Source organism: Cheilinus undulatus, linkage group 11 (assembly GCF_018320785.1).
Source record: "Cheilinus undulatus linkage group 11, ASM1832078v1, whole genome shotgun sequence".
NCBI lineage: Eukaryota > Metazoa > Chordata > Actinopteri > Labriformes > Labridae > Cheilinus > Cheilinus undulatus.
In genome coordinates, this window is record NC_054875.1 from 42,345,040 (window position 1) to 42,363,137 (window position 18,098).

The 18,098-nt window shown below is 39.8% G+C and overlaps 1 protein-coding gene across 1 annotated transcript in view; it reads right to left on the reverse strand.

Annotated features, from left to right (window-relative positions):
* The window catches only part of syt6a (synaptotagmin VIa), a 140,721-nt gene that overhangs the window by 18,421 nt on the left and 104,202 nt on the right, over positions 1-18,098 (reverse strand). Inside the window, exons 3-4 of the mRNA XM_041799049.1 lie at positions 13,546-13,936; positions 8,243-8,804 (exon numbers count right to left, since the gene is read on the reverse strand). Of these exons, the coding sequence (XP_041654983.1) occupies positions 8,243-8,804; positions 13,546-13,936 (953 nt within the window). The remainder of the gene's footprint in view (positions 1-8,242; positions 8,805-13,545; positions 13,937-18,098) is intronic.

The following is an 18,098-nucleotide window of genomic DNA, read 5'->3' on the forward strand; positions in this document are numbered from 1 at the left end:
CCAAACAGCAAGTTCCATTATTCTCATTGCAGTTTTTATGACACTTAGAAGAAACATCATTTAGGTTGCCTGGAGATCTTCATCAATCAAGACAGTAAATTAAAACAAACCGGAGCTTACATAAAATTTACACTTCAGTAACTTCAACATAACACAGCCCAATTACCCAGACAATCAACGGATAAATGAGTCTCAGAATCACCAAGATCCCTCGAGATAGACTCTAAATTAGTTTCTAGAAAAACTTTCCAAGCACACACTATCTACCTATGAAAATATTAACTTTCTCTTCAGTAGAGAGAGTCTTGTATGAGTGCTTACTTGAGGTAATAGTCTCAAGTGGAATGAGAGAATCCTGTTATCTGTCTCATGTGAGTTCTTAGCCTGTTCTTCTAAACATTATTAAGGCCACACGGACTCCTAATCTCTCTGAACGAGCTGGTAGAGAACCCCGCTGATTGGCAAATCTCAACACGTCTGTTGGAGTGCTGCGGTCTTAACGTCTCTTCACACATTCAGACGCTATTTGGCTTTCTCTGCTGTGGAAGTAAGAGATTTGGTTTGAAGGGTGTGAAGGTTCAGCCGTAATGTGAGACCACAGCAAAAATGTCAAGTGCTGTAGAAGCATGAAGTGACACTTTGATTGTCCTTGTAGGAACACAGGCTGTTTTGATGCCAGTCATCTGTACTGCATTAATCATGTTTTAGCCACGCTAGCCGCAGGACTCCAGAGAAGGCAGTGCCAGACTGTCATTGTGTAGTTAAGTCAGTACACACTTTGGCCCTTAATTCAGTCAGGCTCCTGCTTGGTTTCCAACTGAAATATTTAATAATGCAGGTTTTGATGGATTGCCATGAGGTCCTACGCGGGCATTGATGGACCCCCAGAGGATGATTTATACTGACTTTTTTTAAACCACCCAACCTTCTACATTGTTTCAAATCTTAGAGATATTTTCTCCCTACAAAAGAATTGGCAAACTGTTGTTTCCAGAATTCTCTGGGCCAAGATGATGACTCCTAATGACTGTGGTGAATTTCCCAACAACTACAGCTGGACTTCGTGCTTCTGTTTTGCCAATTCTGCAGAGTTAAACACTTCGAGAGGAATAAATCAGTCTGAGTGAACAACTACTTAATTTTGATAGCCTTGAACATTTTCTGGATCAGACAGGGTGAGCTGCATCTGTGAATGCAAAAAGTAGCATTTATTTCCCCTGCTAGCACCTTAATATTTTCCCCTCCTCCAACCTTTTTTGACTGCAAGGCAAACTGCAGAAAAATGTCCTCTTGCAAGGGATTAGTTTGAACAAGCAGGTGAGGAAATTTTCAGGGGAGGTTACCCTGCAGAACATTTTATATTTTAATTGTCCGATTTTGATTTGTCAGATTATGCTTTTCACAGTTGCTTAATGGCTCTTGAGTGAAGAATCATTGCATGGCACTGACATTGAACTGTTAAAATAAATGTCAAAAAAGATCTTTAAAAGAGAGATGTCTCTTTAAATACATGCCCATTACAGACATGCTCCCACTATAAGGAAGGTCTGTGTCACAGATATCACAGATAATATTTATGCTGTAAGAGAAGACTCAAGCCGGACTCACTCGCCTGCTCTTTGCCTGCTGTTGATGAATTACAGTGATGAGGGCTAGCACTGAAGTTAGCCACAACTTAGGTCCATCAGCAGACATTAAGGGTGCTTTCACACTTTCGTAGTTTGGTCTCAAATTTCATCCGAACCAAAAACGTAGATGTGAGACTTCCCCCAGACCTTGGTCCAACAAAACAGAGGTGGTCTGGGTCCAGACCAAACTGAACCACTTTCTGGTTCATGCGCGATGTGAAAGCCTTTTTTTGGAAGGTTCAGACCTTTCAATCAATGACAGGAAATTCTGACATGAGGACCAGAAAAAGGAAACACAACACCAAAACAAAACAAGCTGCCGAAACACGAAGAGAAGAGGGCACAATGTTATGAGGGTCCAACTGGAAAAAACACATGAAAATATGGGAACTTTCCAGTAGTTTTCCAGGAAGATGAAAGAGAGACGACGGGAGAACAGAGCCACCTGAAGATTAACAAACTTCTACCGCATTCGGCTATGAAGGTGGGCCATACTCTGTGAAAAACAGTGCACACCATTCACCGTCTCTCTCAGCGTTGCCATGTCTCACAGGATTGTATTCTATCTTCTCCTTTCCTGTCTTTAACAACAAAACTGTCTTCTAATTAGGAAGCTCATAAGGCAAACTTGAGCTGACGATATGTACTGCTCTTCTTCTGGTAGTCGTAAATCAACAGTGATATGATGGTGGAAATAACTATTTCACTCATATTTTTCTACACACAAGGTTGACCCATTATGCAACTTGCTAATGTCAGATGTCTGGCAGCCAACTAACTAATCAGTGTAAACTATAGGCAGATAACCCACGTAGTAATCACGATATTATGTAGGTTTGTCTTGTAAAGTCTGTTAGTTCATTTGCAATAATTACAGTGTGAAACCAAAACCAACTGAACCAACTATTTACAATGTGACAAAAACATGAACCTTGGTCCAGACCTTGTGTCGGACTTCAGGTATGAAAACACCCTGAGTCTCCCCTGTGCTTTCTGACTATAGTCAGGACTGCAGCCATAAGTGAAACACTTTATTTGCACTGTTGAGGATTAATAGCTCCTAGAGTTTTAGAGTTTTAGGACAAAATGTGTGGCAATATGCCATGTTTTGTTCAGTGTAGCATTATGTTGTGCGTAATTTCATATGCAACTTGCAGCAAAGTTAGTAAGAATGTGAGATGACTCTCTCCTGATTAATCTTGGCTCCAATTAATGATGCATGCAAAGTTATGTGACCAACAGTCACCAACCAATGAATCGTCTCCAACTAATTTGTCCATGACTTTTGTTGATGATGATAAAAAAATTGTTTCACCTCTAGTGGTGGATGGGGCAGTGAGTGATCAAATAGAGAGCGTGAGCACTGGTAGTGACAAAGCAATGATGCAGAGAAATTCAGACATTACTTTCAGATTCCTTTCACACCTTATGCTCTCAAAAACTTAAGACATTGATGCACACTTGCAGGAAGATGTAGGATTTGTCATGCGACATTGGTTTCTGGATACGACAACTCAAAACCCAATACTTCTATAAAGATCATTAAATATCAGTTTATAGGGTCCCTTTTCTGTTTTACGAGTACCCTGAGGTTTGAGCTTGAAAAACTGTGTTAGGTAGTGTTGGTAAAGTCGATCCACTTCTTGCAGTGCAAACAGGAAATAGCTGTCCAATCATCCTGCCATTATTAGAATGATGATAAAGTTCCTCTTGTTCTAAAGTGCTTTATGTCATTGGACAAAAATGTAGACCCTTGTTCTGTTCTTAAATCTACTCATATAAACGACTTATTTGCCATTAACTGTACTTATATGTAGTCTTACTATTCTTAACACTGGCTGTCTTGTTACAAACAAATCACTACCTCATGTTTTTAGTTGTCCCCTGATGATAAATGTTCTTGTCACTGATAAGCGCTTAAAGACCTTCCCAAAATAGTTTGTTCAGATCGAACACACATGAGGAATAGTCCATAGCCGCAGAGTGCACCAATCTCCTTCACTCTCTATCTTAGTAATGCTTAGGAAGTTTTCTTTATTGATGAATATCTCTCCTTGATCTATGAACTGAGCAGAGCTGCTCGTTTTCTCCTCGTTCATCCTCCCACAGCTCGATACGGTGTCCCTTCTACTCATTACGGGACACTTTGTTTTCAAAGTGCTGTCTTTATTTTCCCAGAGACTTAAATTACTCTCCACCTCATGTTTGCTTTTTGTTTCTACTGAGCTCCACCATCTGTGTATTCTTTATGTTGCCAATCTCTAATTTTATGTGAGCAAGCGATTTTGTCATAAAATCATTTGGTTGTTCGATAAAGTTTGCATGCCAAGAAGAGGCACGTCTTCTTTTTGCCTCCTAAGCAATAATGTTAAGGTTATTGAACAGCCCTTGAAGACGCTCAAGTTCAAAAACTGGAGGGGGTGAATGTCAGATATAAGAGCTCAGCAGAGGTGATTAAGAGATGAGGGCCTTATGGTTTCTGAGCCTAGGAATACTTGCATGCCAAAAATGACCCCTGGACACTGTCAAAGAGTACCAAAGCCAACAGAAACATAATTGCATGAATCAGCTAAGTCAGAAATACCCCTTTGTGTTTAAGATGTAAGCACCTTAAAGCTGCAGTTACTCCTTTTATGTTTTTTAATAAGGGAAAATTATGGTTTTATGGGCTTAAAAACAGAGCTATATGTTTGATTCTTAATAAGGCTTTTGCTCTTTGATGTCTTTGTGGTAATTTGATTCACATTAAAAGGCTCCAGACAGGATTTAATTTCCTAAACACCACTTCTATTATTTGCTAGACACTGAAAGGTCTATAAAACTTCTTTTTTATCCCTGGGATATTGCATTTTTAATTTTAAAGTTCACTGGTGAAATACCTTCTTTTAAAATGTAATTCCTGGTATTTTTATTGGCCTGAAAGTAATGAAATTAAGATGGGATCCAAATTGTAATATGCAACATGCAGCGCAGAGTGATAGATATTGGGAGCATAAAGTTTGCAGACTTTTTTTTTTCTTTTTTTTCTTTTTAATGAGTTGAGTTACAACGCAAAGTAGAAAATTGACAGTGAAGATTTGACACTTTATAAAACATTCTGGGTTGACTTACTCAGGACTGAAATGCAACCTTGTATGTACGGAGCCTGTTTGGATTATTCAAATGACCTGAAGAAGTCCTGGACACAATGACATAGTATGCTAATACTAAGGTCATTATTTTGTATTCTTTGTTGGGTGTTAAACCACAAAGTGGTTTAAACTCCTCTAATACCTGAGGTTCTTGCAAACATTTTGTGACTGTAAACTTACAATGTAGTCTGCAGGGTACCTTCGTGTATCTTATTCATTATTATTATTATTTTGTCTCCTGCTGTTCCTGATTGTGGCTTTTAATCTTTGTCCAGTAGAGATGAGTATCAAAATCTAGTAACAGCATGGTACCGACACATCTGATACCTACCAGACCGAATTACAAATCAAGCAATTTCAGTGCTCTACCACCCAATGCGACTCCATACCAATTCATTTCTCCTTGAGCCTCTCAGATAAGAAGTTCCACCATTTTCATTTTCATATCCCATGTTGGTAGTGGCCCCCAATCTGGGGTCCCGGCACCTTAGGGGGTTCAAAATATCTTAAGGTTGGCACGGGACCCTGTCTGCTCTGATGTTTTCAAAATTACATCAGCTGTGCATTAGGGCCAACGTAAAACATTTATTAAAAAAGGAATAGAATCCATCCATGTCAAAATTTTGTTAAAAAAAATATCGAATTTTTTGCTTTTTTTTTTTTTTTTTTTTTTTTTTAAAGATGTATTTTTTGGGGGGCTTTTTATGCCTTTAATGACAGAATAGGACAGTGGACAGAATGAGAAACAGGGATGAGAGAGCTGGAGAGAGACATGCCCACCTGCCCCCTCCAAAAATCCTAATTTTGGAGAATATGAAGTTGTATATTTACAAGAAAACAACCTCAGAATTTCAGAGTTTAAAAAGTTGGAAATATACATTGAAAAACAACAGTGTAAAGTCAAAAATTTAAAAGGAACTAAACTGAGAAGAGTGGATTGATTTTAGACTTTATGATCTCAAAAATTCTTAGTTTTTGTTGTGTAAATTTCTGACTTTTCCATTTCTATTTTTTTCCCTCATAACCAACTTTTTAAACCTGGAGATTTTGAGTTTAGTGTTTTTGTAGAGTGGTCCTAATACACTGTCTTAATAATGGATAATTTATTAAAACCAACGAAAGTTGGCATATATTGCTTGGATTTTGTCAGTGACAATAATTAATAACTCTACGTGTTCGTTTTCCAAATGGATCCTGGGGTTTGGGAACCACTGATTCACTGAAAAAAGACTTTTTAAAAGAATTGATTGAGATACTGTTTAGGAATTGGCACCAAATATAAAGATGGATTCTTTAATATTTGTTGCAATATTTTTATTGCACTACTTATTCCCATTGGTTATTCCACATCACATTTTGTCATAGTGAATGTGTGTGTTCATAATTGATAGAGTTATATAGTAATAGAGTTAAAGATGCACAAATACACCAAAACCATCCAGTATTAACACTTTAAACAAATAGCCTATCTGCCATCTGCAATTGATTTGGGTATGGACTGATGTCAGAAGCAAATTTCTATGTCTGTTGTGCAGTAGCAATCTAAGGCTGACTTTTGGTATACCTAACTGCTGATTCAGAGATTTATAATTGGGTGGGAGATGTGACATGGATATACTCTGATCTGTTGTCATGGTCAAACATGAGAGAAAATGTTGGCATTATGGGATTATTGCACCAAAAAGTGTTGAAAAAACAACAGCATCAGTATTGGCCACTGGCTAAATTGTTTTTTGGAACATCAGCTGGGTCAGCAGCCGTGATTTTAACAATCTGTACGTTTTTAGATGAAATGATGATAGTATGGTGAAAATATTAATAGTCCATATTTTAGCTTACATGAACTCACCACATGTGTTCACTTCCTGAGTACACCACAGAAAATAAAATGCAAAGATTTTTTCTCCCAGCATCATCTTACATGTTTGCCTGTTTGTCTTTAGCTGAGAACTGTGAAGTCAGTTATCTACCAGGGCTGAGACAAAATATCCATATGGTAAGATTTTATCCTCTGACTCGTGTGACCAGTATGGAATAGAAGATCACCAGTATTGATTTCTTAATGAACACTGACCATGAAAATAATCTGACATAGGCCAAAGAAGGAGACAGTAAGATGAAGGAGCAGGGCAGTCGGATAACGTTGGGCAGTGGTGAGAGGAAGTTAAAGGTGAATGCATGATAAGAGGTGAAACTGACAATGAATTGTAGTTGATCAATACATCCATTCTTTATCTTTTCAGGAGTATTATGTAGTCCTGTCTAGACTCAATTTATCATTATATAATCATCTTGCAATATAGAAATCATTGGTGAGTTGTGATATTATTGATATTACTGGCCATGCATCTCACAATGTATTGTGAATCACTGCATGATTTCCACCCCTTCTTCCAACGGAAGTGTTCCTTCTTGTAAACAAACAACATCTGCCAAATTAAAAGAAGACCCACACACCTACTGCCAGCCAGCCTTTCAGTTTCTTGTCTTTTGTCATTATCTATTCTTTCACTCACACAATAGCACCCACTTTATGTAAGAGAGTGACGGTACCTTCTACACCGACAAAGGACCAATCGCCAGCCATTCTTTGAGCACAATGGAGGGACTTTGCACCAGAAAGAGACCTGGTTCTGAGATATCTAATCACAGCACAATGCCTAAGACCCAGTTCTACAAAAATAGCAAATAAATCTTGTTGTATGTGGATAAAGTTTTTGGAACTTTAAAACAACACCAGAGCACAGCTTGAACTCCTCTGTGCTTTGTCACTTTGATAATTCAGTGTACAGTACTGTACATAGTTTTTACAATACCAACATATCCAAAGGAGTACTGATGGAGTGTAGGGTTACTAAAGCTTCACTGACATTGTGCATTCTTGTACTTCCTGTATGTTGTGTCAATTTGCAGAGCACTCTTGTGTCTGCCTTCCTGTTTGGTTGTCTAATTGGATGCAACTGATGCTCACAATTCAACCCTGCCAAGGCACAGACCTCACAATGTACATCATCAAGGCTTATATATAATATCAACAGTTAGACGAGTTCATTAAAGTCCTCCCATGCCTCTTTTGAAAGCAGCCATGTGGGACAGTGGACTTTGTAAAAGTGCAAGACAGCTGAACGAAAGTTCTGACATGGCAGAAATCATCCATCAGGCGGAGCATTGATCGTCCAGGGAATTAATAGGGGTCAAGATCAACTGCATGTCAACAGCAACAACACATTCTGAAGTTAGTAAGGAAAAGCAAACCCTATGCTAAAATATGGCCTTAAATAACTCGATCTTTCTTGTTTTCTACCCTTCAAAGTTTCAGGAAATGTCAGTGTGATCTCATTACTTCATTGAGCTTAATGATTTCTTGGTTCATGGTTGAAATTCTCCCTTAGATGTATAGATTGTAATGTATACTTGAGCTTTAAAGACAATCAGTCATTTGATACTGAATCTAAAAGAGAGTAAAAGCTGATTGATTCTTACACTGGTAGCATATTGGATTTCCCTCCATATGTTCGTCTCCCTGGAGAGGTCTGATGTCTCAAACAAGTTGTCCAGCACCACCTCCCCGATCATATCATGCCGGGAAAACCGATCAAAGTCAAAGACGCTCATATGCAGCTTCCTGACCGCCAGCTCTTCGTAAGGCACAGGAAACTGGAAGCTCTCACTGAATGTAGGATTGAGCGTCTTCCGGTGGACACGAGTCTGGAACTTCTTGCGGTCAGGCAGGAGGTAGACCTTCACATAAGGGTCAGACGTTCCACACAAGTCCTTGGCAGGGAGGTCTACTGCCTTGAGGATGTTGACCAGGAGGGCCTCGTTCTCATAGTCGTACTTTAGAGAGAAGTTGATGGAGCCGCAGTTTTTGCTGCTGCCATTCTTGGATGAATCCTCTGAATCCAGGGTCTTCTGTTGGTAGAGCTCTGGCTGGATGCGGCCGATGCTGGTGGACTTTTCGTCTTTGTCTGACACGTAGTCATTTCCCAGGTCTAGACTGCCTACTTGCATTTGCCTGGGCAGGTGTCTTTTGAATGAATTGTGCCTGCAGGGAAATGAAAGACAAAAAAGAAGAGAAAAGAGTAGCAGAGAGTATAAAGTAGAACTTCAGATAAGAAGAGAGTTTTTAAAAAATGAGGTTTGAATTAGACAGACAAATCAAACAACCCTCAAAGACCTTGCAGTGATGAAATGTTACTGATTATGTCTCCCTATGCCTGTTCATACTTTTGCAAAAATGTCCATTGATTTAAGACAACAGCCAGCAGTTAGCAGAGTTCTTTCCTCTTAGAGACATTTGACCATACTACTTTTTTTTATTGAATGAAAACAATTGAATAAAATACTTAATACATGTAAAACTTAAGTCTAATGCTCTTTTTTAAATTTTCGACAGCAGCCTTAATTGGATCAAAAAATATTAAATTCATCAGTGAAGTGGCTGATAATGAGTTTTTCCAGTTGTTTAATTAAAATCTTGACTTATCACCTTGTTATCTTGAGGACTGATTTTGTTTTTTTCCCCTCATAACAACTTATTTTTGGCTGATTTCTCAAGAGAACAGCTAAATTGTACTCATTATCACAGGGAAACCACAGCTGTTATTGCAATTTACAAAAAAAGGTTGAGAAGAAAACTGATTTTACCTCCATGAGAAGAGGAAGGAAATAAAATATACGGATTAGAATGTGCATTTTAGGGAGATTTTCTTTCAGAAAGTCTGCATTGCAAGTGTCAGATATCATGCCATATCGGGCAACATTGTTTGCTGTCCAAACTGCTTTTAACTATTTGATCTTGTGAGTTTCAGGTTCTCCTAAGTATCAATACGACATTTTATTTTAAATGTGAAGGAGTGGAAGTTTTGTGCTATCTTGCTTATGAGCTAGTGGTGTAAAGATAATCTGATATGGATCGGTTAACCAATCTTGACATCAGCAGTCCGAGTACATCTGTCCGCGGAGCCCTGGATCGGTAAAAATGCAAGCATGAACCGGTCTTTGGACCGGTTTTAACCTTAGAGACTGGTTCTCTGGCTCTCCTGCTTGTTTTCATAGTCCGTTCCTCCATGCTCTAGCTCAGCATCTGTAATCTCGTGCGACCGGCAGTGACCTTTTACCCTTAAATGAGAGTTCCGTTTGCTGTAGGTGCTCGCTAGGTAGCTGGATGTGTTTCACCGGTCGTCGCCTAAACGTCTTTCAGTTCTGCACCTCAGGAAAAAGTCGTGGACTTTATATGAAGGAAGGATAACTTTCGAAGTGTCTGCACATCTGTATGCTTTGGAGAAAAGCGATTAAGAACTATGGCAGCTCATAAATCTCACCTGTTGAGACAGTGGAGCTAAAGTTTAGCTAAAATGCTAATGCTAAACGCAGCACAAACAGACCCGGACATAAACACTGAGTTAAAACTCTGAGAAATCTTCAGTTATCACCGTAACAACAGCCCCCTTTGTTCACAGGGTTTACAGTGGTGGTTGATTTGGTGACATAATCAATACATCTGAGCCCACTGATATGATATTAAACAGAGGACTTCACTGAGCTGGAGATAAGCTGTTCACCAGTGAATTAATTCAAGAATGAAAACAATCAAGAACTGTCAGATACACAGAGAAAGGAAATAACCATGTTTTTGCAACACGTAAACTGAATACTCACATTAAGAGGAATTATAAAAGGAAAAAAATGTATAGAAAGCTGTTTTAATTTGACAGTTTTCAGTATTATTTTAACCCCTTGTTCTCCTGTACTAGCAGACACACAGAGCTCTATCTATCCAAATCTCCTTGTGACTTTAAATTTGTTTTGATTTGTGCTTCTTGGGAAATTTGATATTTAGTTTGTACTGTATTTGGGATTAATAATGCAAAGTAAGTTACAACTATAGAAGGACGAACATGTACCCAATTTAATGTCAAAGTAAGACACCAGGGCACCTGGGTGTGATGAGAACTTTCTTAAACATAATTTCAGAATGTTAGCACAGGAGAACTGGCATTTAGTCTGTTTTATAAATAACACCAAATAAACTTAGATTATTATGACATTATCTTGTTTTCCCCCTTTTTTTTTTTTGCTGTTTTTTGTTGAAGCAAAAAGTTATTTTGATTCTATAATCAGATTGTACCAGATCAAATTGGACCGAATCGTTCTGTATTTCAATGAATCATCAGTGAATCGAATTGTAGTCTGTGAATCGAGATCTGAATCAAATCGTTTTGGGAAGGAGAGATTCACACCCCTATTATGAGCCTTTGACAGTGCTCAGTGTTTGGATGCTAACACAACTGTCAACGTTTAGGTTTTAAAATTCGAGACATTTTTTGGGGGGTGAGGTGAGGTTGAGTAAGTGCCAAGAGATGTGCCTAGATGCAGCACTTGTTTCAGCTAATATGTATGAACCACATTGGTGTAGGTTCAACTTTGGTTTCCAAGTTATGAATTTTAACACTAGTGTCATTTTTCACAGTCTAATAATGCCTCTGCAAAATCACAGACATTTTCTACTTCTATTTTGATTATCCAGATTTTAACATAGTAGGGGGGTAATAAGATACTTTATTAAGATAAAGTAACATCCTAATGCAGACAGGGACAGAGACAGAAGAGCAGATGAAAAATGATGACAGAGCACTGTTCTACCCTGTCCTGGATGTAGCTCTCATCTTGTCTGTCCTCTAATGCAAAGTTTAGCCCATCTCTTGAATCAGGTTCTTAGGGACAGAGGGGTTGAGATTTTACGTTGATGTGGATTGTGTGCATGTTAAATTCATACATGGTCTGGAAACTTTGGTGTCCTCAGAGAAGCATACAAATCGTCCGATTCTGTGATTTTAAATTAGCATAGCTGTAGTAGAGCCAGGGAAATTGCGGGGGTTCTGGGAGAAATGACAAAACGGGAGGTGGGCGGGAGATGGCCCAAAAATATAGAAGAAAACTGGGAGTTTTGACAGGTATGTACTTAGGAACTACTATCTCCATTTTGTAAGACAAAGTATCAAGCTCTATTGAATAATAAAAGTGAAAAAAAGTCAAGGAAAGCTTCCTGTCCAAAACTCCTTCCCATCTCCTTCTTTCTTTTGCATCATGCTGCATTGCTTTCCAGCATTCAGCATACTACAGTAGGTATCAATGTCGTCAGGGGGGGTTTGTTGCTGACATAAGCTACAAGTTTGATGCTTATGCATAATGGACACTGCTATATAAATATATACTTTTTGTCTTAAGATTTGTTTTTGGGCTTTTTGGGCCTTTATTACAGAGAAGGACAGTGGATAGAGAAACAAGGATGAGAGAGTGGGGAGAGACATGCGGGAAAGGACCTTCTTTTGCTAATCAAAGGCAATTTGCAAAAAGTTTACAGATGCCATACAACCACCATCTGGTAACTTCTGTATAACTAGCTGCTTGTAAAAGTAGTAGAAAAAGTATTTTATGTAGTTGCACTAAATCTTTGAAAGTAGCTGTCCATATTGGTGCAAGACTTATTGATAAGAGCAGTCCATCAGGAGCTGTGCCAACAATGCTGGACAGTCCTTTTGGAAGTAAACATTCCATTTAAATGAATGGTGGTGAATGGGAATGAATGAGTGTTTTGGGTATTTAATAGCCTAAAATGTTACAACAGTACTGGAAGCCCGAATCTAGTGGCCAGTGAATCCGAGCCAAAATTGATGACTTTGATTGATGACACTGATAAGCTTCTTAACACTGAGAAATAACCAAAGTTTTAGGTTTATATGAGTGTCTGTATGTCAAGACTCTTTCAACTTGTACAAACCACCCCATCTTATGAGTAGAGATGTCATAAACAGGCATTACATAACCATCAATGTGTATTTCAGCCATGTTGAATGAGCTGGATCTTAGCTTTAGGCCAGCTTTAATTCATTTGTGAATGTGTAAGAATATGTAAACAAGCAGGTAAACTACAGCTCACATAACATTGATTCCTCATTTAACCACTTTCCTCCTCTCTAGTTTGCATCCAAATCCACTGAGCTCTTCATTTACACTCCTACACAAAATGCAATGCAATAACATGTAATCACGGTGCTATCTCTGTTCTCTAATCCACCACCATTCAGTCCTGACTGCTATAGGGGTGTGGTCATCCTGGAGAGTTCATGCCTAGGCTTTGCACTGGAATATTTGCCTTTTGATTAAGGGAACTGGAAAATTTACAATACATCCATGTGAATTCTAAGGCTGAAGGCTCATGGTTTGCTGGGTCTGACCTCTACAAGCAGGTTTTCTTTTTCTGCTTTTAGTACTTAAACTGTGAGATAAGATTTTAAAGGATAACTTCATTTTAAAGATAATGGACAACGTGTTGTCTGTTATTAACATGGGGAAAACGTGCATTCCTGCTAGTATTGCTTCTAGTTGTTTTTTCTTTAACCGTTTTATTAGTCCTCATGAAGAAGCCATCACATATAATTAGTTTTACCATAATGACCTGCACAGAAGTGGCTCTGAGGCAGGAAGCAACACAATCTACAGTATTTAATATAATGAACTTAGTACAAACCAAACTGCTTATGCAGAGCATTTCTATCCTCATTAGTGATGTATTAGGGGTTGCTCTATAGTGTGCAGCAGTGGGGCATTTTCAGATTTGTTCTTTATTTCATGTTAGATAAAGGGACTTTCCTATGTTGTGGCTGAGACTCTGCATGAATGCATGCATGAATTTCCTTCTGAGCATCTTCACACATGAACGGCTGCATGTCAGTGTCTCGTGTTATCGCTTGTAGAGATATGTGTGTGTGAACATGACTAACCGTGTGGAGGAAGCTGGCTCAGTGGTTTGTCTCTGCATGCGTTGTGTGCGGCGCAGGAAGTGCTCCCTCATGGAGAGCTGCACATCGGTGGGAATGTCAGGGGATGTATGGCTTATCTTCACCGCCGCCTCCAGGAAACCCATCGAACCCATGGGGTCTTTCACCTTCTCTGTCGCCATGGTGACCGGTGGCTGCTGCGGGCTGGGTAGCGGAGGAGACGACTGCAGCGGGCAGTGTTCTGGGCCACAGTCGGGGGTGAGGGACGGACTTGGGAAGTGGGCCTTATTCCGCCAAGGCTCGAGGCACAGCTTCCAGGAGACGAACGTAAGAAGGCCCAGCAGAGCCAGGCCACAGACCACAAACACACCGAGCAGGAGGCCAAAAGAAGCGTCTGGTGGTGAACCGCGGGGACCAGAAGCAGAGGATCACACAATATGGACAAACAGATGGTGATAACATGGGGTAGGGAAGAGAGAAAGAGAAGGAGAGTCTATTAGGACATGATTTTTCAAACGGTTCAGTGCTGTATCAGTGGTTTCCATAGAAGACTAAGGATAGCCAGCCAAGTGTACCGGGAGATGTTTCATAAATATTAAAGTAACCTCCATTAGTCTCCAGTTCAGCCAAGGGTAAGAGATGCATATTAATGTAAACAGGATATAAATGGAATGGTTGTATTCACTCATGCGGTCATACATATACACGGGTAATTTTCTATTACATTTGCCTCGCTTTGTAGGAAAAGTAATTATAGTCACATGATAAAAAGGAAGAATATAATGGAAAAATCCAAAGAAAACATTCCTTCTGGATTTTTTACCATGAAACAGATAAAAGAAGCTGAGCAGAGTCGGTTATTTTTTCCAGCATTTTGAATATGTTTCCTGCAGAACAAGCAGCATACAAAGACCTGGAGATGTACCAAGAATGCTGACGAGCACACTGCGAGGAATCACAGCGACTCAGAGGAAAAAGAACAAACACAGACAGCATTATATCCCTGGCTTTTGCCCTAGGGACACTCACTTGGGTTCTAGATTTAAAGTAATTATATTTTACTAGCTGAGACTTGAATGTTTTCCTCACTTTTCAGCTGAAATCGAAGTCGATTCACATTTTGCTGCCCTTTTCCACACACCTTGATTACAAGGATTTATCTACAATAACTCACACTGAGGAGCATCTCTGTGGCCCTCTCAGAGCACGCCTGAAGTCCTGTCTCTACAAAACACTTCTCAGACTGTGGAGAGGTGCTTCACGGTATGTTTGAACAAGCTCTAATCTGATCTGTTATCTGGCTTGGCCTTGCCTCACTTCAACAAAATCTGTGAAACAACAAGCAGGAAAGACATAATGTCCCAACTTTGCTTCTTTAACTTTTCTTCCTTTTTTCCATTTCAAAACCACACAATTTAAAGTAAGCACAAGATACTTGGGCCCTACTGGAAGGACAAGCTCTCCACAAAGATACTTCAACTCAGTAAGGCTGTTATATTTGGCCTTCGCAAGTCAACCATGCAGACCGATGATCAGCAAAAAGCCAGCACTACTCCAGGGTTGTCAAATGTGAACCCCCCTTCACCAGTGTTTCCTTCAGTTAGTCCCACAACATCCCCAGAGGGTTTAACAGTGATCTCCAACTCCCAGAGCAACCCCTCTCTACGCTGGCTCACACCACCCACCAAGCCAACAGGGAGACATTCTTTATCTGGCCTTCCCTACCACACTGCTATCACGGCACAAATGGCATCACCTATAACAGACCCAGACTCCATACATGCAAACTCCAGGTTGTGTTGATGCTGCCTACCCTAAGACATGGCTCATAATTGCCACCATAAAAAGACAGTCTCTGTTGCCAGCAAAAAATATGAAAGCACTGCAAAGAAAATCTTATACCTATACATCCCCCTACTCCCTCATTTTAACAAGGGAAAGGAGGATAGAGAATTTAAGAACAGAGGAGCTGAGGGGTTTTTGTCAACCTTTATTTTGGCCCCCAGTTGACCCCCTACATCCCACTTCTACCAGCTGAGCCCTAACTTTCCATGCATGCTGAGCTCAGTGGTTTTTTTAGCATTTATACAAGCTGGCATTATTGAAATCCACTGACCTATCCACCCTAGATCCCACTTTCACTTGACAAACCCTAACTTTCCATCCATCTTCTTCAGCTTCTGCCCCTAGATCTTCAAGTCTCTTACACAAAATCCTCACAGGAAATAGTTCTACAAAATAGACTATCAGTATACCAACCTGGCCTTGTACATGGCTCATAGTTGCCATCACCAAAAGATAATGATACCAGATGCCAATGTCAAATAAGAAGAACTGCAATGAGGATAAAAGACAAAAAGGTCTAAAGAGAGAGCTTAACAAGATGACATGGGAAGCAGGGCCAGGGTGAGGTTCCCTTGCCTGGGCTGATGCTCTAAATCCCGCTACATTTTCATCCAAATCCAATGACTGATCCACCCTACATCCCAGTTCTACTGGATGAACCTTAACTTTCCATTGTCATTTTTCAGCTTCTGCCCCCTAAATCTTCAAGTTTCTTAAACAGAATCCTCTCATGGCGCTGTCAGTTCTACAAAATAAACTATCCACTGACTTGCAGACTATAGCACTATGTCAGGTGTCATAATAGTGCAAACTATCTCCTGTGGCATAAAATGTGTTCTTCCCACATTTACATCCCCATTGTTAGCACTCTTTTTTTTTAAGGTTTATTTTTGTGCTTTTATTTGATAGAGGAGGATAGTGGATAGAGTCCAAAACAAGGACGAGAGTTGGGGAGATACATGCAGTGAAGGTCCTCAGGCCAGATTCGAACCCGGGCCAACCTCGCCTTAACCACTCGGCCACCTGCGTCCCCATTGTTGGCACTCTTGGACTGGCATGACTTGTCTGCCTAAAGACCTACCTCCTCATGGCTTCACTCTTCCTTATTACATCCCAAGTTCACTTGCCACCTTCTGCTTTCAATTCCTGCTGCTAAGCTGTTAAAAACATTGTTGTGCCACCATGTGTACCTACTGTACAGCTAACATAAAGTGGAAGTTCTCTCCTATTTCAGCCATCAAAATAAGCCACAACATTTAAAAAAACAACTGCATTTATATGTTGAAATCATCCCTATGGACTAAAGACTGCATGCATTTTGTTGCTGAAATTAGGAGATATCTTTTTCAAATTTCAAACTAAATGCCCACTAAGCTAAATTTAAAGCCAAGCCAAGCGGTGGAGAGATTTCCAGTCTGGAGGATTTATGCCTGAGGAGGATTTCTCGGCTGTCCACAGCCCCAGCCCCTCCATGTCATCTGAGATTTCACACAGCTCTACACAAAGCTTCGCCCTCACTGGACTGTCGCTTGCAGAGTCTTCATCCCTCGTCACAGCAAATCGAAGCAGACCCTGCACCATGCACTGAAATACAGACACCCTTGGTGACAATCTTTCACTACAAGATGCAATGACAGCCAAGAAATTTGTATCAGAGTATGAGACTTCCTTTAAAGAGTGGGTTTTAAAAATCAGACAGTGTTTGGTTCCAAAAAAATCCAGACAACCCCAGACAACTCACTCCTGCTGCAAAGACATTCTAAACCTTACTTCACCCACATATTGATAATGAAACATCCAAAGGTTCATGTATTGGATTTTGTCTATACCATCAGTGATTTTTAACCACTTCTCCAATAATTTAGCTTACTTGTAGGGGATTACTTAAAACCCAAATATCAAAAGGCTTTTACCTTTATTTTGATAGGACAGCTGAAGAGAGCCAGAAAACATGGTAGTCTGGTAATGGATCCTGTAACCAGTGTCTCAAGGACTACTGCCTCTATGTAAGGGCCCTTGCTCTACCCAGTAATCTTAACTGGTGCCCAAATCAAAAGATAATCAAGCATCATTGTTAGGGAGCATTTTACCATGTTTGAGAGGATAGCAGAAGAGAGACAGGAAATATGTGGGGAGAGAGTGGGGGAATACATGCACCAAACACTTCTGGGTGTGGTGATCAATCCTGAGACCAGTGTGTTGAGGGTTGTAGCATCTGCTTATGGGCACTTCTCTAGCAGCTGTGCTAAACTGGTGCCCAAATCTACAGAAAATTTAAAAGAGCAAAATTCTCATTAAATATCTGGACTTAACAGCCTTGAATCCAATGTATTTCCTGTTCTATTTATTGCAAAAATTAGCCGTACCAGACAATATAAAGTCATTGTGCAGTGAGGATAATTTTGTGGTTCTTACACTACTTGTCAGAAGGAAAGAAAACACTGGGTCTATCCATCCAGATAAACCCCCTAAATCTAGTCTGTAACATATAATCCAATATAGCCCTTCAGGTTATTTGCACCATCTTGTGTGCCATAATGCTTTACCAAAAATTATAACACCTGTTAGAGAGAGAGAACGTGCCCTTTCTGTTCAGTCTTTCTTGCTGTGCTTTTTAAATGTTTAAGAGTTTAAATTCTGATATAATCCATAGCATGGGCACAACACGGTGTTTAAAGTGAAGGCAAGAGAGTTAGAAACCAAACTGTTTT